General features: G+C 35.5%; 2 protein-coding genes across 2 annotated transcripts in view; both read right to left on the bottom strand.

The window, feature by feature from the left end:
- Dera (deoxyribose-phosphate aldolase) overlaps positions 1-13,508 on the bottom strand; it is a 64,285-nt gene extending 50,777 nt beyond the window's left edge. Inside the window, exon 1 of the mRNA XM_068384611.1 lies at positions 13,343-13,508. Within this exon, the coding sequence (XP_068240712.1) occupies positions 13,343-13,373 (31 nt within the window). The 5' untranslated portion in view covers positions 13,374-13,508. The remainder of the gene's footprint in view (positions 1-13,342) is intronic.
- A 4,233-nt stretch (positions 13,509-17,741) lies between these two features.
- LOC137651328 (glucose-induced degradation protein 4 homolog) overlaps positions 17,742-24,654 on the bottom strand; it is a 40,229-nt gene continuing 33,316 nt past the window's right edge. The window contains exon 4 of the mRNA XM_068384612.1: positions 17,742-24,622. Within this exon, the coding sequence (XP_068240713.1) occupies positions 24,559-24,622 (64 nt within the window). The 3' untranslated portion in view covers positions 17,742-24,558. The remainder of the gene's footprint in view (positions 24,623-24,654) is intronic.

The raw sequence follows: 24,654 nt of genomic DNA on the forward strand, positions 1-24,654 counted from the left end.
AATGAATTTCACAATAAATTTATGACTAAGACAAGAGTGTGATATGCCTTTATGGATGCTCAATATACATCTCTTCAAGTACAAGATGTGAAAAGTTGGCACTGCCTCTTGACTTTGACGTGTCATCTAATTATAGTCTTTTCTGGAGTTTCATTCCATAGGTTTCTCTTCTTCAAAGCATACAGGTGGTAGGTTGGCCAAAGCACCAGCCACCTGTTGAGATACTACTGCTGGTGTTATTGGGTCCTTTGATTGGATCCTTCTCTCGTTACAGATCATTTTCCTTTGCTTAGACATACACCATGTCTGGCCTACTCTGTCCACTTTCTCCTATTTTCTCATACACATGACAACACGAAGATAACCAAAAATATATTCTTCACTCAAAGGGTTAAATACTACACTGCAACTGTTCAGTGGCTACTTTCCACTTGGTAAGGGTAGAAGAGAGACTTTACTTATGGTAAGCAGCTCTTCTAGAAGGGCACTCCAAAATCAAACCATTGTTCTTTAGTCTTGTAGTGCTATAGCCTACGTACCATGGTCTTCCATTGTCTTGGGATAGTTCTCTTTCTTCCTTAATTACACCAAGGCAGGCTGTTCTATGTTTCCTTGCCTCACAAGTCTCTATTTAATTAAGGTTGTAGCTTAGCTAGTATTAATACTGAAAACAAGCATATTACTTTTTGATGTGGTATAATTCTCACCTTAAATTTTCTTTGCATTTATTTGTTCCACTTACATCACATTTGGTCATAAAGAAAAGTAAATCTCTTTTTGCCTCCAATCTTCATGTATTTACACTTCTAGTCATCATTGAACGCTTCAATTTCTGTTCCAATAAACTACTGAAGAAATGTTTGCATTTCTTCTTGCCAGAATCTCTCAAATCTTTCCTGCCATTACTCCAACACCGACATCATTCACTGAGGTTTTTTCTTTGTCAAGGATCATCTGTATTCTATGACTAATACATAATAATTTGAATCATGATAAAATAAAGAGTATTTTCTCCAAGTAACTCTCAATAATAAAGAATGAACAATCGTGAACACCACCAAATACATTCATCTTCTTGAACTATAAAATTAAGTTATCAAATCGAACTGGAATAGCAAACCCTGCTCAAAAAGGATCTATGAAATTTATCCATTTATTGAACTTGCTTATAAATGGGAGTCAAAGCTTTTCAATTTTAAATGGTAAGGAAATATTGTATTCATAAATAATCATTATTTTGTTGTGGAAAATGCTACATCTTAAAGTAAGAGGATAAGAAGACTACATTCAAAGATCTGGTTTTATGATTTCCAAAACAACTAGAATTAGCTCTGGCAAATTTCTACAGCTCACTGAATATTCATAGAATATTCGAGACCAGCATAAAAATAAAACATTCCAGTTTTCTAAAACTGTTAATAACATTTCCAACGATGTTTTACGAAATGTATTGATACAACTTTATTAGCAATTCCATCACATGTACACCAGAGAGAGATAACACATTTCACAAAATAAAAATAAAAAAGTGAAGAGAATTGAGAGATGAATGTAAATGAAAGAATAATGGGTTACCCTTACACAAGAACCAGAAGGTGCCAGCCTTCCTCCCATACCATCCTTGTACATCGAAGTAACGATACAGTATGGGTCTCGCTACATAGGCCTACCTTTTGGTGATTCTCCTCAGTACCTTACAATGCTTTCAATAATCTTTGGGTAGACAAATTCTAGATAAACAACCTATTATAAAGTGAACCTGTGATACTGATAAACCGGAACAACCAGGAAATACTGTATTCATTTGGGAAAAGCAAAAAACTTTTGAACTAATCATAATGTAAGATTTCATTTAAAAAATGCAAAGATGCAATTACTGTAATGGAAAAGGACAGAATCCGACAGCAGTACTTAAATGTTTAATTACGACATTACAAATATAAAATATGCAATTATGTAGTTTCCGACCAGCACTCTTCATCTTCTATGATGCCTAAAATTGGTATCAAGATAACTAAGAAGGAAAATACTTGTCAAGTCAGGAAATGCTGACAGAAATACTATTTCCCCAAAACTACTGAAATTTACTAAGAACTTAGAAAAAAAAAAAACAGGTTTAGCCAAACCAAATTTCAAGAAATTAAAACTAACTATTTATTGTTGAAAAATAATAATCCACAACTATCAAAGTAACTACTGGGTATTCACCTTATTGAAAAATAATAATCCACCACTAACAAAGTAACTAATTACCTTATTCGACACCTCCAATAACTAAAAACGGAATTAATTTTTTCCTTAATCTAATTGAACTTAGTAAGGAAGAAATGGAAGATCTGAGAGACTAGCTAAACTCCACAATCCTTTATGTGATATGAAAAAATAATACGATGCTTTGCAACCTCTACTTTCATATATTGTGAAGTATGTAATTAATGCTTAACCAAAATTCATGTACCCTTTCAAGAACATCTACTGAACAAACACAAACATTATTAACATACATTAGTGAGTATAAATGAATTACAGGAAAAACTAAAAAATACAGATAACATTACAGTCCCTATAATTTACATCACATTACTATAACAAGGCAATCCAGACCTTTACTTGAGAATTCCCTAGATTACTAGCGATGGAACAAATTCTGCAGACAAAGTCACTAAAATGATTTATTAATTGCCCAAGCAACTTCAATAACATCTGGTGTACAATTGTTTTATATTACAACGCAGTTTGACCAGAAAGTCAATCAGATCCATGAGTTAACCTGGGATATGACTTGAGGATTAAGTCAAAATTTCATCTCTATTTTCATATCCAGGTCCCAAAATTTCAAATAACATATTTTCTTAGGATCTGATCTGAAACTGAACGCAAGGCACAGACTACAATACATATCCTGAGTCAACATGAATTTGATTCAATGACATAACTTGAGTATTTTATATATTACAGTACCACTCTTTATCATTTGTATAAAAAAGAAGCTGTTTTCAAGCTAAAATCAATATTGGAACACTAAAGTAAAATTTGGGCTGGCAAAAATACCCAAATTAAGAACCATTCTTTGCCAATTTGGGGACATTTCATATGAAGGACAAGCCATAGACTAATATCTCTTCAAAAATTGTCTACTTTGTTATGGAACCGCCTTCAACAGTTCTCTTTGACTTTATACTTTTTAAGTTCTGTGTAATAATTATTATAAAAGTAAACTAAGGACAAATTGACTGAGGACCTATGGTCAATCATATTACAGTACTTTCCAAACAAGAATTTACGATCTTTTGGCAGAGCACAAGAAGCTCTAGAGCCCTGTCCACACGATCGATCATGCCCGACGGGCAAACAGTGATACCCGGCCACAATAGTTAGTGAAAATGAGGGTTGATGACATCAGAAGCCGGAAAACTAAAGGCAGGGATCTGGCAACACTGTAAGATGCCAGATCCCTATCTGTGGTTTTCCTGCTTCTGATGTCATTAACCTTCATTCTTACTAACTATTGTGGTCTGGTATCACTGTCTGCCCGTTCGTGTGGACAGGGCTTTAGACTATAAAAGATTATTAAGATAACAGGGTAATCTTTACTCACTAAAAGTTAAGCAAATGGGGTTTTTCTTATAGAGATATAGAATCCTAAAATTATATATCTGCAAGTGTAACACAATCTCCCCAAAACAAATATGAAAGGCAGAACAAAAAAATACCAAAGAGAGATTGCCTGCTAAGATATGACAATCCAATAATAACATTTTGTGTGTTGATTTGGTAGGAGGAAATAAAACTGTAAAGATCAATTTCTTAAAATGTCAGATACTGTATAAAAAATAAGACAATATTAACATATTACTAAAATCAAATGACAGTATTAACATATTACTAAAATCAAATGACAGAAATTTAAACATTATGCCATCAAACTGGAAAAAAGAAACTATAAAAAAATTACTGAACTGCAAAATGGTATTGCCTGTATACCGAATTTCCAAATGCAAATGAATTGAAGATTAGTTTTCATATTCTGAATGCTACTTCTGATTCGGTTTAACCAGTCATTGACCCGGCCTCCTCTCGATATAATACCTTTTCCTTTTCCCAACTTCATGTCCTCTTTATCTCTTGAAAAGTAAATCCACAAGATAAGAACATTCAACTGATGAACTTTCAAAGATAGGATCCTGTTCCCAATAAATAAAAATATCTAAACTCCCCTTTAAAAGTATTTTGTTTTGCAGAAAGAGAAGTAGGAATTCATGAAACACATGTTAGAAAAACTAGCAATGCAGATTAAGGGGTTTGAGGATAATGATCTAGTACCTTAATAGTTAATCATGTTGGATTTGAGTACTTTCCAACTTAAAATCTTCAACTCCCCTTAACACCACTCCTTTCTAATTCCTCTATCATACATGATTTTACCAGGATGGATTGCAACACCCTCCAAACAAGAATTTGGCCTTTTCCTTACTTATCCTTTAGACATTGTCATTAAAGACACTAAACTGCCAAACATATTGATCTTTATAGGAGATAAAAAGGGTTAAAAACTAAGAAACAAAATTCTAAAGGAAATTTCATAATGTCTTTTTAAGATCAGAAAGATGTCTAACAATTCTTTAAGATGTAGTATATTGTCAATAGACCAGATCTTAAGAGGCTCCCTCCTCGATACTTCTTGAATTCAAAGTTTCAAATGTGTAAGAGAATGCTATGGGATGGAGTAACATTATAGATAAATAGCTGTAAAAATCTAAACAAAAACTAAAAGCACTATTTTGCAGCCTTATGAATCGGAAATCCTGACTCAATAGTCTGGTTAAACTACATGATGATGATGATGATGATAATAATAATAATAATAATAATAATAATAATAATAATAATTAATAATAATAATAATAACAATAATAATAATAATACTCCTACTACAACTGACAAAATTAATAGAAAATTTATGCACTAGAAACTCGGTCAAAGTGGTAGCTACAGTATATGAAAATACATTGTGCTTACAGTATTATAAATATTGTTGGCATCCAGTAATAAGTCTCTATACATCATGAAGGTCGAATAATCCTTTGATTGTTGGAGTTGCAATAGAAAAATTCAAAAGTAATAGGAGGGAAATAACAGAATAAATATGTTCATTGTTATGGAAAGGAAGAAACTAAGTCTTTAGAGAATTATATCTGATTATAGGCTTGCAGCACGGATGCGGTTTGATAAGATATAACAGCGTAAAACACATACAACACCTCAAGTCTGGTGTTCAACATGCTTTTGTAAGAGTACAAATAAACTGGGTAGCAATAATGTAGATGTGACTGAAAGGATAAAAAAGCTTGTTGAATTCCGCTGATGCAATTATTGGGGATTACTTACCTTGGCAAAGCATTCTGTGTCAAAAGAACTCAAAAGATAAAGATATTATAAGGAAAGTAACCTACAGACCTCGCTTAACTCCAAGATAAGACAGAATAATGATGTAGGTGTAAAAATATTTCAAAATGACAACTTCCAGAACCACTACATTATTTAAGATAGAATAAAGAATTTATATACCAGGACAGTCTGATGACCTTTTCCTGAACCAGTTTATATGAGCTTTCTCCAACATACTACAGTAATGCACTTTATATGCTGGATCAAACCATTTACCACCATACAACCTAAGCTGAAGAGATACATATACTAACTCGTGTCAAGCAGACAATAATTTAAGTACCACTAAAGCATTGCCATTTCTGCTGAAATTTTTATAAAATATAAAAAAAAAATCCTTTACCTTCTTTCTACAACTAATCCCCCTGCTTATGCCACATAAATAAATAAATCTTTCCTTTCAGGTTTATATATATCTTGTATATCTCTAAGTGTAAAACAAAAAATCCTGTAAAGTTTAGTTTTCCCCTCCATAATATTCTTTGTGTAAAGTATATATTTGGGTAATTATTGCTTCAGGTTAACTTACGTTCTTATGGACACCGACGTTTACCTGAGCAGTTTACCACTTATTAATAATAGACACATGAGTAAGGCTAAGACACCAGTCTGAGAAATAAAGCTAGACACTTCCTTACAGCATAACTAAAATGACATGTATAAACGTATCTTTTGTAACCAACATTCTGCAGATGAAAGAAGTTTATTCCCACCTTCAATTTTCAAAAGGATGATCTTAAATAGAAATGCTTAGAACTTACGATGATTTTAATTCTGAAACGTTAATTCATTTATATCTACGGATACTGAACTTTGCCTAACTCTTAAATACAGCTTTTAAAACAAGTCTTAGTCTGATGGCACCCTTAACATGACTATGTCCTTTCTCTCTCAATAACTATAAAAATTTGTACTAGTTCATACTTCATACAAATAAGAGCTTTAATACAAAAAGTACAATTTCAGTATTAGGTTTATTAAAAGGCTCAAACTGTCACCTGACTATACAAAAACAGAATGCTTCATCACTGTGATAAACTATGACCATTTTTATATAAACCCTTATGCCTTGTTAAAAAAAATAAATAAATAAGTTGGTGGAAAGGTCTTTCTGGCAACATCAAAATTCCTGATCATTACCAAGTATAAGTAGTTCCTTTGCAAAATACAACAATAAGTTTCATATACTGTACTCTGAAATCTCATGAAACACTGCTAATGCGGATATGGAAATACACAAAATACAATTATTACAGAAAATATGCTAATAAAGATGACAACATAAAGAGAAACCCAACACTAAGATATAATGTGAATAAAAACAATGACTATAACATGTAAATTATATATGCTTTAGGAAAAACTTCACAGAAAAGCTGTGACAATATTAGAAGGGTGTTATTTTTTTTTTCTTTCCGATTGTCACATCAGCTGTGACTACACCAAATGTTTATCATTTTCATGAAAAAATACCATAAGACAAACTACCCATTCATTTATATAAGAAAGCCAAGCTAACAATGGGTACCTCAAAGTTTCAACACTAAATCAAACAACTTGATGATTTTGGCAAGTTTTGATGAAAAGAATTTTGTACAGTACTTCATACTGCATACAGAAAATAAGCTATTTTCTCTCAGGAGGGGGGGGGGGATAATCAACATGTGCAAAAACTATGGCATCTCTATAATTGTATAACATAAATCACAGTTAAAATACTATACTGCATAACTGAATACATCTTTATTCCAATTTGTTTGGTGTCACAATTCATGTCTTTGACAATAGAGCCAATTCCAAAGTATTTACTCTTTAGTTGCTGGACACACACTGAGTTTTTAGAGTAATGCTATATAGTAACTATATACTGTGCCTATATATTTAACAAAATTTCATTTACTTCAATGATTTATACCTGCATTTCATACCTTTATATACAGTATGAAAAAAACTCAGCCTACAGAATGAAACTCTCTGTATAGCAAGAAAATCTCCATAAAATCTGAACATAGAATATTTTCTATGAATCCCACGAAAGGGTGGGATGAACCTAGACGCTGGTGTGTCCATCCTAGGTCTAGGCACGGAAGGTAAAGCTTTGGCCTTACGTGCGGAGGACGCCACCAGGTCATGGGTATCCTTCTGGATCAACGAGGCAGCCATCCCCTTGATCAGCTCTTCCGGAAAGAGACACTTGGAAAGCGGAGTAAACAACAACTCCGACTTCTGGCAAGGAGTGATCCCAGCAGACAAGAAGGAGCAAAGATGGTCTCTCTTCTTAAGCACTCCCGACACGTACGAAGCCGCAAGCTCACCAGACCCATCCCGAATGGCTTTGTACATGCTAGACATGATAAGCATGGCAGAGTCCTTATCCGAAGGGGAAGTCTTTCTGCTTAACGCTCCCAAACACCAATCGAGGAAGTTGAAGATCTCAAAAGCACGAAAAACTCCCTTCAACAGATGATCCATGTCAGAAAAGGACCAGCAAATCTTAGATCGTCTCATAGCCAGCCTGCGGGGAGAGTCAACCAGACTTGAGAAGTCGCCCTGGGCAGAGGCAGGAACTCCCAAGCCGGGTTCCTCTCCCGTGGCATACCAGACGCTAGATTTGGAAGCAAGCTTGGTAGGCGGAAAGATGAAAGCAGTCTTTCCCAGCTGCTTCTTGGACTGCAACCACTCTCCCATTACCCTCAAAGCTCTCTTGGATGAGCGTGCGAGTACGAGTTTGGTGAAGGCAGGAGCTGCTGACTGCATGCCTAAAGCAAACTCGGAGGGAGGAGAGCGCGGGGTTGCAGACACAAACTGTTCCGGATACAACTCCCTGAACAGGGCAAGGACTTTCCTAAAGTCTAAGGAGGGAGGCGAAGACTTGGGTTCTTCTAAGTCGGAGTGCGGATCGTCCAAATGCGCAGCTTCGTCGTCATCAGATACTCCATCATCCGAAAGCTGAGGAGGAAGTGGCAAAGATGGAGCAGAAAGCTGAACGGCTGAATCCGGCAGCACGGGTGCATGCGTAGCTGCTGCGGATCCAACATCATGCCGCTGCTGGTCAGTCTGCGAGCTGGCAACAACAAAAGCGGAGTGCTGGTGCGTGGGAGGGACTGCCGTGGGTTGCGGAGCATGCCGCATGGGTTGCGGAGCATGCCGCATTGCGTCAAAACACGGCAGCTTGACAGCACCTTCCCACTGCTGATGCGGTAGCTCACGCATGTCAACGGAGGGTGCAGCATGAACATGCGTCTGGCAGGGTCGACTGCGCATCGGTGGTGGAGCTCTCACAGGCGGAGTGTGGGAGCAGGCAGCCGCAGTATCTGCTGAGCGCACAACCGTGGCAGGTTGTAGGTTAACAGGTGCAGTGTCAACCTTCTCAGCACGATACTCCTGCATGAAGGAAGCAAGCTGAGACTGCATAGTCTGCAGCATGGACCACTTAGGGTCTACCGTGGTTGGTGCGGCAACAGACGGAGTAGTTGCCTGCTGCGGAACCACTCTACCTCTCTTGGGAGGTGTGCAGTCTTCGGAAGACTGCGGCGAGTCCGAACTGACCCAGTGGCTACACCTGGGCCGTTGGACTCGCTCGGAAGGGACCTTACGCTTGAGAGGTCGTGAGACCTTGGTCCAACGTTTCTTCCTAGAAACTTCTTCCACAGACGAGGAATGATAGGGCTCATTCGTCTGTTTGTGGATGGGGGACGATCTCTGACAGATACGTCCGCAACCACTGAGGGTACATCTGTACGCTGATCAAGGCCTGTCGAACCCTTTGGTCCTTCGACATTGCTTCTCCCCTGGGCTTGGGAGCTTGCAAGAGGTCCCGGACTGGGAGGACGACTGGCACGAACAGATGTACCCTCATGCGCAACACTGACACTGACACTTTTCACTTCACTTGCACTCACTACACTTCCCACTGCACTTTGCGCTTTCAACTCTTTGACATCGGCCAAAAGTTGATTCCGGTCATTAGCTAATGACTCCACTCTGTCACCAAGAGCCTGAATGGCACGCATCATGTCCGCCATGGAGGGTTGAGCACTAGTAGCAGGGTCGGGAGTCACCACTACAGGGGAAGGAGTAGGTTGAGGGGCATGGGGAGAGGAAAAATCAAACGAGCGAGAAGAACTCCTCCTGATCCTATCCTTCTCTAGCCTACGTGCATTCTTTAGGAATTCGTTAAAATCGAATTCCGAAAGCCCAGCGCATTCCTCACATCGATCTTCCAATTGACAGGATTTACCCCTACAATTGGAACAAACGGTGTGAGGATCTATGGAGGCCTTCGGAAGACGCCTAGAACAAGCCCTAACGCTACACTGCCTGTACTTAGGGACTTGAGAATGGTCAGACATCTTGAATTCTTGAATTAGCCAAGGGGGAAATCCAAAATCTAGCAAAGTTCATTAACAATTAATCCAAATCTAATCAAAAAGCTTGATAAGCTAATGATAATAGTTCCTGAATAGCGAAAGCTAAAATCTAGAGCGAATACATCACCAAAATCGTGAAAAACAACTCCAGAAACAACAGCGTATCCAAGTAGGTCTTGCCGGTGGCACGACAGAGGAAAAATTGAGTTCTTGTTGACAAGAAGTACCTGAGTACCTACTCGACAGATGGCGCTGTTGTGTACACCCCCACCTGTATAGCGATCGCTGGCGTATCCCGACCTTAGATTTTTCTGTCGGGCAACAGAGTTGACAGCTACATGATCATCGGGTAAGATTAATATTGAAAATTGATGATATCTAATCAAATTACCACTTCAAAATAAATCACTACGTGCAAATCATTAAAACCATTGATAAACATTGTCATGTCATCTACATTACTATGAAATGTTCTGATCATAGATATGTCTTGGCAATGCCAGCAATTTACAATTCACAATTCCATTCTTTCCACTTTGTACTTTGAATTAAATTTTTTTTAAGTGTTGCAAATTATCACTATCATTATTATCATCATTACTAACTTACCTAACCCTAGTTTGAAAGGCAGAATGCTAATAACACTAGGGCTTCACCAGGGTACATAGTCCATTGTGGAAAGGAAATAAGGAAATAAATACACTATATATATGAGACGTAATGAATAAATAGAAAATACCTTAAGATCAGTAACATAGTTAAGTCATTCCACAATCTGGTCACAGGTGGAATAAAACTTCTAGAATACTGTGTAGTACTGATTCTTATGAAGGAGGAGGCAAAAATGTTAAAATTAACTGCATACCTAGTACTATGTATAGAATGGTACTGTAATAAGTTGAAAAAAAAAAAAAAAAAAACTTAAAAAGATAATAATGTAATCGTCAAAATCACATAAAACCAAAATCTATAAGTAAATTACATAACCGTACATTTAAATTTGCAAAATTTACTTCATAATGACAAGTAGTTTTAAAATTTAAGCCACACAAAACCTTACGGCCAATAACGGACTGCAAGAGGAATGGGTAGAAAAAACAAAAAGGAGTAGTTTGTTTCCGACTCAAACACACAAGATCCAAGATATGCTGATACCATGGAAAAATAAAGCCTGTGCTTCATAATTTTGAAGAAAATTTTTGTCATAGGATACTAAATAAGGCTAATAATCTATTTTCATAATATAGTCTTATTTAGGCTAGATTGATAAATATACTAGTTAGTAGAGTGGTAATGTGTATTCGCCTAGCATTCGCATGCCGGCAAATAGATCCACGCCCGGGATCGTGAATTTAAGCTGTTTACTATTGAGGCCATTGCTATGGTTGGGCAGCAAAGTGAGGGGTTGGGCTTGCCCGGCTGATGTTTTGGTGAGCATCTATTCTGAGGAAACTAGAATTAAAACCCAACACCTTTAACCTTTATATAAGCACAGGTGTAAGCCTGCTAATCTAAACTAAGCTGAAGGGTAAATATTTACTCTATTACCAGCACTAATCAACTATGAAACTTCACATTCCCTCTCTAACCTAACTAGATTACTTAGAGCACACTTCTTAGAGGAAGATTTACCTTGGTCCCCACTACATAAACTTACTATTACTGTATTCCTAAAACATCGTAATATCTTTGACAATCATCAAGGTAAGGTTTTACTAAACCCCAAATGTCAAGGCATATATTCATTAGTCAGACGACACAAATGTCGGAATCTTAAACAGCATGTTTCCTCCTTAGTCCAACCTATATGTAGTTGGGTCACCTAACTTTTGTCTGCCAAAATCATCCCTAGAGAAAGGATCACCCCTATACTAATTGATTTACACTGGCTGCCTAAAGTGAGAATTCAATTTAAAATATGTACAATAATCCACCAAATTATTAGAAACGGTTGTCCAAAATACTCAAGAGAATTACTACATATTGCGCAGTTAACAAATCGTGTCGACACGTGAATAGTTACAGATGGCTTCAAACTGTTGGAACCTAGATATATGTCTACATTAGGCTCCAGAATTATTGAAGACATTAAGGCTTTCAAGAGGAAACTGAAGACTTTCTTATTTCAACAGTCATACAACAGTAACGATTCAACAGTAAATGAACAATACGCGACATGAAACGTTAAATACTCTGAACGAACAAGGTAAAACGACAGTAGAGGTCCTGCAGAGAGTGGGGTTCTCCTGCTGTTTGGGACCAGAAAAGCAGCCATCAAAGTAAAGTAAGTGAAGTAAGTAATGCGCATATTGCAATATACCGCTGGCTAAATCTGAAGAGTATTTACATTGCGAATGAAGCGAGCCACGGTAGATTAAAGACCAATGAGTGAATAATTAGTGTCAGTTTGGCAGAACAACATGTGTATAAATACAACCAAGTGTAGAAGATTACCAAGTCCAACCTAGAAAGCAGCATCATCACTCGTCAAGAGATGATTTTCCTTTCTCATTGCCCTTTTGACATAAACTGTCCAAGAAAAGTTCAGGATGTATGCATGATAGCAGCCAGCTAAGAACACGGCAGTCTAAGGGCGGTCGCATTCCCGCCCCTCCCCCGTTAGGTAAGTAGATAAGGACACAGCTTGTAGATTAGGTTAGGTTGGGAAATTTAAGTTAGGTGGTGTTCTTGTGTAGAGATTTTGCAGAAAGTCTTACAAAGGACTAGAAAATGGGAAGAAAACTCCCAATTTCTATGCATGCGGGAGGAATTGGCCGCTGATATACAAAGGCTCCAAAAGTTCACACGTATTATATAAGAAAGAGTATCCTTGTAATGTATTACAGGGTAATGTAACCTAGGGAAAAAAAAACGTTTTTTCTGTAGAAAAATGTCCGTTCTCTTCGAAAATGACACTCGTTCCTGTCGGAAATTAATAGTTTCAGAAATATATATATATATATATATATATATATATATATATATATATATATATATATATATATATATATATATATATATATATATATATATATATATCCACCAATAATGGGGGTCCCCAGTAAAGTACATCAGAACATCACAAAAGTAAAGTATTACCAAGTCTAGGTGGTAAATACTAGAGCTAGGAATGGTTTCCCACTTGGCAAGATAACCAGTTGGTAAGATATATGTAATACAATACAACTTTACCAGATATATAGCCTATATACTCGGCGAGGAGTAAAGGTACAATGTCATAACCGTAAACTTATCATTACCAGTCTTAAATACGAAAATATTATATTCCTTGACCTGGTCTAACCTTACTGTAGACTTAAAAATCAGAAAGAAATAACCAATAATAAAAGATTATCCCAATTTCACCGAACTGAAAACCACATGACAATAAAAGGTATTCTTTCAAAAGGATTAAAAACTACTTACATAATAAATGACAACTACTAAAAAACATATTTCAACTGGGTCAAATTGCAAAAGAAAAAAATATATTAACACTTAAAATGCTATAAGTGCTTACGTACCCAATTCAGTGGGATGATTCCTGATATTCATGGTTAACTAATGGTGAAGTCACAGTCAAAAATCTTAATTTCTTCGAATAATTGAGGCAGCGAATGGTGCAGACTGGGCAGTGGACAGTAGAGGAATAGCGGTGTAGATTCGTGACTTAATTATATTCAAGGTTCTTAATCCTGTCAGCCAATTAAAACATGAGACCAACTATGCTGACCAATCACAAACGACGAAGACAATTAGACTAATAATTCTGACCAATCACAGACCTCACACGGTAGGTGCGGTTTGCAAGGCAGTGTTGTCAGGGGCCGCTCCGTGTGATCTAAAATTCTTAATCTATTGTTATGTAATAATTAAATCGTCATTTTCCATTTCGTTATCAGTTTTATAATCAGGATAAAATATCGTATATGCAGTAACGGAATATAACCTTCTCCTTTGTAGAAAAATAATAATTCAAAATTCACAAAAACTACCTGTTGCTCGGCCTTGAGTTTATCACACGATAATAAAAAAAAAAGTATCAAACTGGTTTTCAGATTAAAGAAATAAGCAAGTTGACGCTAAAACTTAACTGTGTGTATATAGTACTGTGTTTATATGCTTTTAGTGCTAAATAAACTGAGAGATCCAGAAGTTAGGATAAAATAAACAAGGCAAAGATCAATGTAATTGTTATTGTAAAAACAAACCTTAGTCAAAATGGTCATGGTTATAATTCGAAGATAGAGAGAGAGAGAGAGAGAGAGAGAGAGAGAGAGAGAGAGAGAGAGAGAGAGAGAGAGAGAGAGAGCTCATACAGTATAGTTAGGATGGTCAGGGCACCAGCCACCCGTTGGGTTACTACCGCTAGACTAGAGAGTTATTGTGTCCTCTCACTGGCCAGCATGTACTACATTGGAGTCCTCTCTAGTTACTTTAATTTTTCCTTTGCCTACACATGCACCGAATAATCTGGCTTATTCTTTGCACATTCTTCTCTCCTAATACACCTGGCAACACAAAAATAACCGAAAAATTATTTTTTACTAAGGGGGTTAAGTACTGCACTGTAATTGTTCAATGGTAACTTCCTCTTGATAAGGGTAAAAGAGACTCTTTACCCATGGCAAGCAGCTCTTCTAGGAGGAGGACACTCCAAAATAAAAACATTTAAAGGTTCACAGGTCACTCATGAAATGCAGAGGCAAGGGACAGTGACATTGCTTTATCAAGCAGGACAATGCCCTAGAGACTGACCATATACATATGATCAGCGCCCAAGCACCCTCTCCATCCAAGCTAGGACCAAGGAGGGCCAGGCAATGGCTGCTGATGACTTAGCAGATAGACCTGTAGGCTCACCCAAAACCACCATTCTTTAGCTCACAAGGATGGTGAGGTTGCAGAAACCAAAGGAACTAACGAGCTTGAGTGGGACTCGAAACCCAGTCTGGTGTTTACCAGTCATGGACGTTACCATATCGGCCACCACAACCCATTATTTTCAAGTCTTGGGTATTGCCATAGCCTCTGTACCATGGTCTTCCATTTCTTGGATTAGGATTTTTATGTGCACACTATTTTATGTGCTTCCTTATTTCTTTTCCTTATTGGGCTATTTTCCCTGTTGGAACCCTTGGGCTTATAACATCGTGTTTTTCCAACTGGGGTTGTAGCTTAGCCAGTTATAATCTTCCCTGTATAATAAAGAGAAAGTGTCTGTCTATAGATTGATTGATTGATTGATTTAAGGGTTTCTGGCAGCCTATATATATATATATATATATATATATATATATATATATATATATATATATATAAATCTTTTAACTACTTTGACTTACAGTACTACTTGACAACATTATTTTATGTTTGCAAATACTACACCGCGCTTTATAGGTATTCATTTAAGTTTCTTTCTTCCCCCAACTCATTCAAAACGGAGGATTACAGTCTGCTACAGGGTGACACAAAAAAAAAAAACGGTCATCACCTAACCTTGAATAACTTTTGAAACAAATAACCAATTCCTTTTATTTTTAAGATTTATCAAGAAAAATTAATGTTCTGAGTCTACCAAATTTGACCTTCGAGATGTCATGGACTACAGAGGAAAAGAAATTTATAGTTGAGGCATAATTTTGGTGTACCAGACTTCCTTGACAATGTCTGGTTTTCGGACAAGGTGCATTTTCTGTTGTCAGGTCATGTGAACACCCCTTGAGCACTGTCTGCAAAGCCCATTACACTTGGTGAAGTGCACTGCCTGGGTCGCCATCTCCAAACATGGCATCATTGGACCATTCTGGTTCGAGGACGACAAAGAGCGGTCTGTGACAATCAACACCGAGCGTTATGTCCAGGTGCTTGGCAAGTTCTGGATAGCACTTGGTCGACGGAGAGGAGTCGTCAGGGTCCTCCAGTGGTTCCAGCAGGATGGTGCAAACATCCACACTTCAAACAAATCATTGGCATGGCTACAGCAGCGTTGCCCTGACCGACTGATCAGCTGCAGGTGTGACCCGGAGTAGTCGCCACATTCACCGGACCTGAACCCCCCAGATTTTTCTCTCTGGGGATACCTTAAGGACAGGGTATATGGAAACAACCCCCAGACTATCCCTGACCTGAAGGCAGCAATCACAGCAGTAATAAGAGTGATCCCAAGGGAGGAATGCGGGAGGGTCAACGAGAACTTTGCCCGCCGGATCCAAATGTACCTCCAGCACCGGGGAGCTCATTTAGAACACATTTTGAAGAGCCAGTGAAACAAAGAATTTTTGTTGTACAGACTTGAAACTTTGGAGATGTTTGCTACACAGGTTTGACCCTATGTAGCTAAAGTTTTGAGTCGATCTAAATAAAAATTTTTAAGTTGTTAGTTTTATGGTGATGACCGTTTTTTTTTTTTTGTCACTATATATATGATGGAGAGCATGCAAAGAGGAGGAAAAGTTTCTAAAGCTTAGTGGGAGATATGTTTTACTCATTGTGAAATGCAACAATCTCATTATAGCATTTAGTACCTTGATCAGAAACACTAGCATTATTCCTATACTTTTCCTCTTAACATAAACTTTTCCTGTTAGGCCATTCAGTGACCAAATTCATATTGGGAAAAGCCAAGCAATTTCACAATATATTTAATATAAGACAAGAGTGTGATATGCCTTTCTGGATGATCAATATACATATCTTCGAATACAAGACATGAAAAGTTGGCACTGCCTCTTGAGTTTGACTTGTGTCATCTAATTATAGTCTTTTCTGGAGTTTTATTCCATAGGTTTCTCTTCTTTGAAGCATACAGGTGGTAGGTTGGCCAAAGCACCAGCCACCTGTTGAGATATTACTGCTAGTGTTATTGGGTCCTTTGATTGGATCCTTCTCTCGTTACAGATCATTTTCCTTTGCTTAAACATACACCAAGTCTGGCCTACTCTGTACACTTTCTCCTATTTTCTCATACATATGACAACACGAAGATAACCAAAAATATATTCTTCACTCAAAGGGTTAAATACTACACTGCAACTGTTCAGTGGCTACTTTCCACTTGGTAAGGGTAGAAGAGACTTTACTTAAGGTAAGCAGCTCTTCTAGAGGGGCACTCCAAAATCAAACCACTGTTCTTTAGTCTTGTAGTACTATAGCCTACGTACCATGGTCTTCCATTGTCTTGGGATACAGTTCTCTTTCTTCCTTAATTACACCCAGGCAGGCTGTTCTATGTTTCCTTGCCTCACAAGGCTTTATTTAATTAGGGTTGTAGCTTAGTTAGTATTAATACTGAAAACAAGCATATTACTTTTTGATCTGGTATAATTGTCACCTTAAATTTTCTTTGCATTTATTTGTTCCACTTACATCACATTTGGTAATAAATTAAAGTAAATCTCTTTTTGCCTCCAATCTTCATGTATTTACACTTCTATTCATCATTGAACGCTTCAACTTCTGTTCCAATAAACGACTGAAGAAATGTTTGCATTTCTTCTTGCCAGAATCTCTCAAATCTTTCCTGCCATTACTCCAACACCGACATCATTAACCGAGGTTTTTTCTTTGTCAAGGATCAACTGTATTCTATAACTCTAATACATAATCACTTGAATCATCATGATAAAATAAAGAGTACTTCCTCCAAGTAACTTTCAATAATAAAGAATGAACAATCGTGAACACCACCAAATACATTCATCTTCTTGAACTATAAAATTAAGTTATCAAATCCAACTGGAATAGCAAACCATGCTCAAAAAGGATCTATGAAATTTATCCATTTATTGAACTTGCTTATAAATGGGAGTCAAAGCTTTTCAATTTTAAATGGCAAGGAAATATTGTATTCATAAATACCGGTAATCATTATTTTGTTGTGGAAAATGCTACATCTTAAAGTAAGAGGATAAGAAGACTACATTCAAAGATCTGGTTTTATGATTTCCAAAACAACTAGAATTAGCTCTGGCAAATTTCTACAGCTCACTGAATATTCATAGAATATTCGAGACCAGCATAAAAATAAAACATTCCAGTTTTCTAAAACTGTTAATAACATTTCCAACGATGTTTTACGAAATGTATTGATACAACTTTATTAGCAATTCCATCACATGTACACCAGAGAGAGATAACACATTTCACAAAATAAAAATAAAAAAGTGAAGAGAATTGAGAGATGAATGTAAATGAAAGAATAATGGGTTACCCTTACACAAGAACCAGAAGGTGCCAGCCTTCCTCCCATACCATCCTTGTACATCGAAGTAACGATACAGTATGGGTCTCGCTACATAGGCCTACCTTTTGGTGATTCTCCTCAGTACCTTACAATGCTTTCAATAATCTTTGGGTAGACAAATTCTAGATTAACAACCTATAATAAAGTGAACCTGTGATACTGATAAACCGGAACAACCAGGAAATATTCATTTGGAAAAGCAAAAAAACTTTTGAACTAATCATAATGTAAGATTTCATTTAAAAAATGCAAATATGCAATTACTGTAATGGAAAAGGACAGAATCCGACAGCAGTACTTAAATGTTTAATTACGACATAACAAATCTAAAATATGCAATTATGTAGTTTCCAACCAGCACTCTTCATCTTCTATGATGCTTAAAATTGGTATCAAGATAACTAAGAAGGAAAATACTTGTCAAGTCAGGAAATGCTGAGAGAAATACTATTTCCCCAAAACTACTGAAATTTACTAAGAACTTGAATAAAAAAAAAAAAAACAGGTTTAGCCAAACCAAATGTCAAGAAATAAAAACTAACTATTTATTGTTGAGAAATAATAATCCACAACTAACAAAGTAACTACTGGGTATTCACCTTATTGAAATATAATAATCCACCACAAACAAAGTAACTAATTACCTTATTCAACGCCTCCAATAACTAAAAACGTAATTAATTTTTTCCTTAATCTAATTGAACTTAGTAAGGAAGAAATGGAAGATCTGAGAGACTAGCTAAACTCCACAATCCTTTATGTGATATTAAAAGATAATACGATGCTTTGCAACCTCTACTTTCATATATTGTGAAGTATGTAATCAATGCTTAACCAAAATTCATGTACCCTTTCAAGAACATCAATTGAACAAACAAACATTATTAACATACATTAGTGAGTATAAATGAATGACAGGAAAAACTAAAAAATACAGATAACATTACAGTCCCTATAATTTACATCACATTACTATAACAAGGCAATCCAGACCTTTATTTGAGAGTTCCCTAGATTACTAGCAATGGAACAAATTCTGCAGACAAAGTCACTAAAATGATTTATTAATTGCCCAAGCAACTTCAATAACGTCTGGTGTACAATTGTTTTATATTACAACGCAGTTTGACCAGAAAGTCAATCAGATCCATGAGTTAACCTGGGATATGACTTGAGGATTAAGTCAAAATTTCATCTATATTTTCATATCCAGGTCCCAAATTTCAAATAACACATTTTCTTAGGATCTGATCTGAAACTGAACGCAAGGCACAGACTACAATACATATCCTGAGTCAACATGAATTTGATTCAATGACATAACTTAAGTATTTTATATATTACAGTACCACTCTTTATTATTTGTATAAAAAAGAAGCTGTTTTTAAGCTAAAATCAAGATTGGAACACTAAAGTAAAATTTGGGCTGGCAAAAATACCCAAATTAAGAAACATTCTTTGCCAATTTGGGGACATTTCATATGAAGGACAAGCCATAGACTAATATCTCTTCAAAAATTGTCTACTTTGTTATGGAACCGCCTTCAACAGTTCTCTTTGACTTTATACTTTTCGAGTTCTGTGTAATAATTATCATAAAAGTAAACTAAGGACAAATTGACTGAGGACCTATGGTCAATCATATTACAGTACTTTCCAAACAAGAATTTACGATCTTTTGGCAGAGCACAAGAAGCTCTAGAGCCCTGTCCACACGATCGATCATGCCCAACGGGCAAACAGTGATACCCGGCCACAATAGTTGGTGAAAATGAGGGTTGAAGACGTCAGAAGCCGGAAAACTAAAGGCAGGGATCTGGCAACACTGTAAGATGCCAGATCCCTGTCTGTGGTTTTCCCGCTTCTGACGTCATTAACCTTCTTTCTTACTAACTATTGTGGTCTGGTATCACTGTCTGCCCGTTCGTGTGGACAGGGCTTTAGACTATAAAAGATTATTAAGATAACAGGGTAATCTTAACTCACTAAAAGTTAAGCAAATGGGGTTTTTCTTATAGAGATATAGAATCGTAAAATTATATATCTGCAAGTGGAACACAATGACCCCAAAACAAATATGAAAGGCAGACAAAAAAATATCAAAGATAGACTGCCTGGTAAGATATGACAATCCAATAATACCATTTTGTGTGTTGATTCGGTAGGAGGAAATGAAACTGTAAAGATCAATTTCTTGAAATGTAAGGTACTGTATAAAAAAATAAGACAATATTAACATATTACTAAAATCAAATGACAGTATTAACATATTACTAAAATCAAATGACAGAAATTTAAACATAATGCCATCAAACTGGAAAAAAAGAAGTTATAAAAAAATTACTGAACTGCAAAATGGTATTGCCTGTATACCGAAATTCCAAATGCAAATGAATTGAAGAATAGTTTTCCTATTCTGAATGCTACTTCTGATTCAGTTTAACCAGTCATTGATCCGGCCTCCTCTTGATATAATACCTTTTCCTTTTCCCAACTTCATGTCCTCTTTATCTCTTGAAAAGTAAATCCACAAGATAAGAACATTCAACTTATGAACTTTCAAAGATAGGATCCTGTGTTCCCAATAAATAAAAATATTTTAACTCCCTTTTAAAAGTATTTTGTTTTGCAGAAAGAGAAGTAGGAATTCATGAAACACATGTTAGAAAAACTAGCAATGCAGATTAAGGGGTTGAGGATAATGATCTAGTATCTTAACAGTTAATCATGTTGGATTTGAGTACTTTCCAACTTAAAATCTTTAACTTCCCTCCTTTCTAATTCCTCTATCATACACGATTTTACCAGGATGGACTGCAACACCCTCCAAACAAGAATTTGGCCTTTTCCTTACTTATCCTTTAGACATTGTCATTAAAGCCACTAAACTGCCAAACATATTGGTCTTTATAGGAGATAAGAAGGGTTAAAAACTAAGATACAAAATTCAAAAGGAAATTTCATTATGTCTTTTTAAGATCAGAAAGATGTCTAACAATTCTTTAAGATGTAGTATATTGTCAATAGACCAGATCTTAAGAGGCTCCCTCCTTGATACTTCTTGAATTCAAAGTTTCAAATGTGTAAGAGAATGCTATGGGATGGAGTAACATTATAGATAAATAGCTGTAAAAATCTAAACAAAAACTAAAAGCACTATTTTGCAGCCTTATGAATCGGAAATCCTGACTCAATAGTCTGGTTAAACTACATGATGATGATGATGATGATAATAATAATAATAATAATAATAATAATAATAATAATAATAATAATAATAATAATAGTAATAACAATAATAATAATACTCCTACAACTGACAAAATGAATAGAAAATTTATGCACTAGAAACTCGGTCAAAGTGGTAGCTACAGTATATGAAAATACATTGTGCTTACAGTATTATAAATATTGTTGGCAACCAGTAATAAGTCTCTACACATCATGAAGGTCGAATAATCCTTTGATTGTTGGAGTTGCAATAGAAAAATTCCAAAGTAATATGAGGGAAATAACAGAATAAATATGTTCATTGTTATGGAAAGGAAGAAACTAAGTCTTTAAAGAATTATATCTGATTATAGGCTTGCGGCACGGATGCGGTTTGATAAGATATAACAGCGTAAAACACATACAACACCTCAAGTCTGGTGTTCGACATGCTTTTGTAAGAGTACAAATAAACTGAGTAGCAATAATGTAGATGTGACTGAAAGGATAAAAAAGCTTGTTGAATTCTGCTGATGCAATTATTGGGGATTACTTACCTTGGCAAAGCATTCTGTGTCAAAAGAACTCAAAAGATAAAGATATTATAAGGAAAGTAACCTACAGATCTCGCTTAACTCCAAGATAAGACAGAATAATGATGTAGGTGTAAAAATATTTCAAAATGACAACTTCCAGAACCACTACATTATTTAAGATAGAATAAAGAATTTATATACCAGGACAGTCTGATGACCTTTTCCTGAACCAGTTTATATGAGCTTTCTCCAACATACTACAGTAATGCACTTTACATGCTGGATCAAACCATTTACCACCATACAACCTAAGCTGAAGAGATACATATGCTAACTCATGTCAAGCAGATAATAAATTAAGTACCACTAAAGCATTGCCATTTCAGCTGAAATTTTTATGAAATATAAAATAAAAAAAATCCTTTACCTTCTTTCTACAACTAATCCCCCTGCTTATGCCACATAAATAAATAAATCTTTCCTTTCAGGTTTATATATATCTTGTATATCTATAAGTGTAAAATGAAAAATCCTGTAAAGTTTAGTTTTCCCCTCCATAATATTCTTTGTGTAAAGTATATATTTGGGTAATTATTGCTTCAGGTTAACTTACGTTCGTATGGACACCGACGTTTACCTGAGCAAGTTTACCACTTATTAATAATAGACACATGAGTAAGGCTAAGACACCAGTCTGAGAAATAAAGCTAGACACTCCCTTACAGCATAAGTAAAATGACATGTATAAACGTATCTTTTGTAACCAACATTCTGCAGATGAAAGAAGTTTATTCCCACCTTCAATTTTCAAAAGGATGATCTTAAATAGAAATGTTTAGAACTTACGATGATTTTAATTCTGAAACGTTAATTCATTTATATCTACGGATACTGAACTTTGCCCAACTCTAAAATACAGCTTTTAAAACAAGTCTTAGTCTGATGGCACCCTTAACATGACTATGTCCTTTCTCTCTCAATAACTATAAAAATTTGTACTAGTTCATACTTCATACAAATAAGAGCTTTAATACAAAAAGTACAATTTCAGTATTAGGTTTATTAAAAGGTTCAAACTGTCACCTGACTATACAAAAACAGAATGCTTCATCTCTGTGATAAACTATGACCATTTTTATATAAACCCTTATGCCTTGTTAAAAAAAAAAAATAAATAAATAAATAAGTTGGTGGAAAGGTCTTTCTGGCAACGTCAAAATTCCTGATCATTACCAAGTATAAGTAGTTCCTTTACAAAATACAACATTAAGTTTCATATACTGTACTCTGAAATCTCATGAAACACTGCTAATGCAGATATGGAAATACACAAAATACAATTATTACAGAATATATGCTAATAAAGATGACAACATAAAGAGAAACCCAACACTAAGATATAATATGAATAAAAACAATGACTATAACATGTAAATTATATATGCTTTAGGAAAAACTTCACAGAAAAGCTGTGACAATATCAGAAGGGTGTTATTTTTTTTTTCTTTCCGATTGTCACATCAGCTGTGACTAAATCAAATGTTTATCATTTTCATGAATAATTAACATAAGACAAACTACCCATTCATTTATATAAGAAAGCCAAGCTAACAATGGGTACCTCAAAGTTTCAACACTAAATCAAACAACTTGATGATTTTGGCAAGTTTTGATGAAAAGAATTTTGTACAGTACTTCATACTGCATACAGAAAATAAGCTATTTTCTCTCAGGAGGGGGGGGGGATAATCAACATGTGCAAAAACTATGGCATCTCTATAATTGTATAACATAAATCACAGTTAAAATACTATACTGCATAACTGAATACATCTTTATTCCAATTTGTTTGGTGTCACAATTCATGTCTTTGACAATAGAGCCAATTCCAAAGCATTTACTCTTTAGTTGCTGGACACACACTGGGTTTTTAGAGTAATGCTATATAGTAACTATATACTGTGCCTATATATTCAACAAAATTTCATTTACTTCAATGATTTATACCTGCATTTCATACCTTTATATACAGTATGAAAAAACTCAGCCTACAGAATGAAACTCTCTGTATAGCAAGAAAATCTCCATAAAATCTGAACATAGAATATTTTCTATGAATCAATTTCATAGATTATATACAAGACAAAATACTTGCCAACAACCATAATGCAGAATAATAATTTTTGACATATCTTTTGGCATCACAATTCTAGGACACAAAATATGCTATATTTATGCACACTAATGATGAAACTTAATAAGGACCCATCTAAGAAAGTTCACTTAATTGAGGATCCAGCCAATCCGAGTACATTGAACAGAAATGTACCATGGCAGTGTAACTTCATTAAATGCTCATCATATCGTCAGTATCCCAATGTAACTGTAAGAAAGGATATGCTGCCTGTGACAAATATTGCCAAAAGCAAGCATTTACAGTACTAAGTATCAGTCCTTCAAGGCAATGTACGTCCAATCATTGTCCATTGTAAGAATCACGTGTAGTCTATGAAACTATTTTAGTTATATTTCAAATATTTTCAGAGATGAATATTCCTGCATCCACCTAACTTTTTTCTTTTTATCAGCGATGAATTTTCCAGCATCCATCAGCTCCCATTCATAAAAAGAGCAATAAATCTAAGTAGTAAAAGACTTCAATAACATTCCTGTCAAAATCTTTACAGAAGAACAAATAAAATATAAATCACATACATACAAATCCTTAACTGTACTGAATGACAAACTTTTATCTAAATTCGTAAATCTGGACACTGTTTTCAGGTACGTGCGTCAAATTAAGAGACTGGTACCTGGAAAATAAAAAAAAATAAATAGGACTTAT

This window comes from Palaemon carinicauda, chromosome 12 (assembly GCF_036898095.1).
Source record: "Palaemon carinicauda isolate YSFRI2023 chromosome 12, ASM3689809v2, whole genome shotgun sequence".
Taxonomy (NCBI): domain Eukaryota; kingdom Metazoa; phylum Arthropoda; class Malacostraca; order Decapoda; family Palaemonidae; genus Palaemon; species Palaemon carinicauda.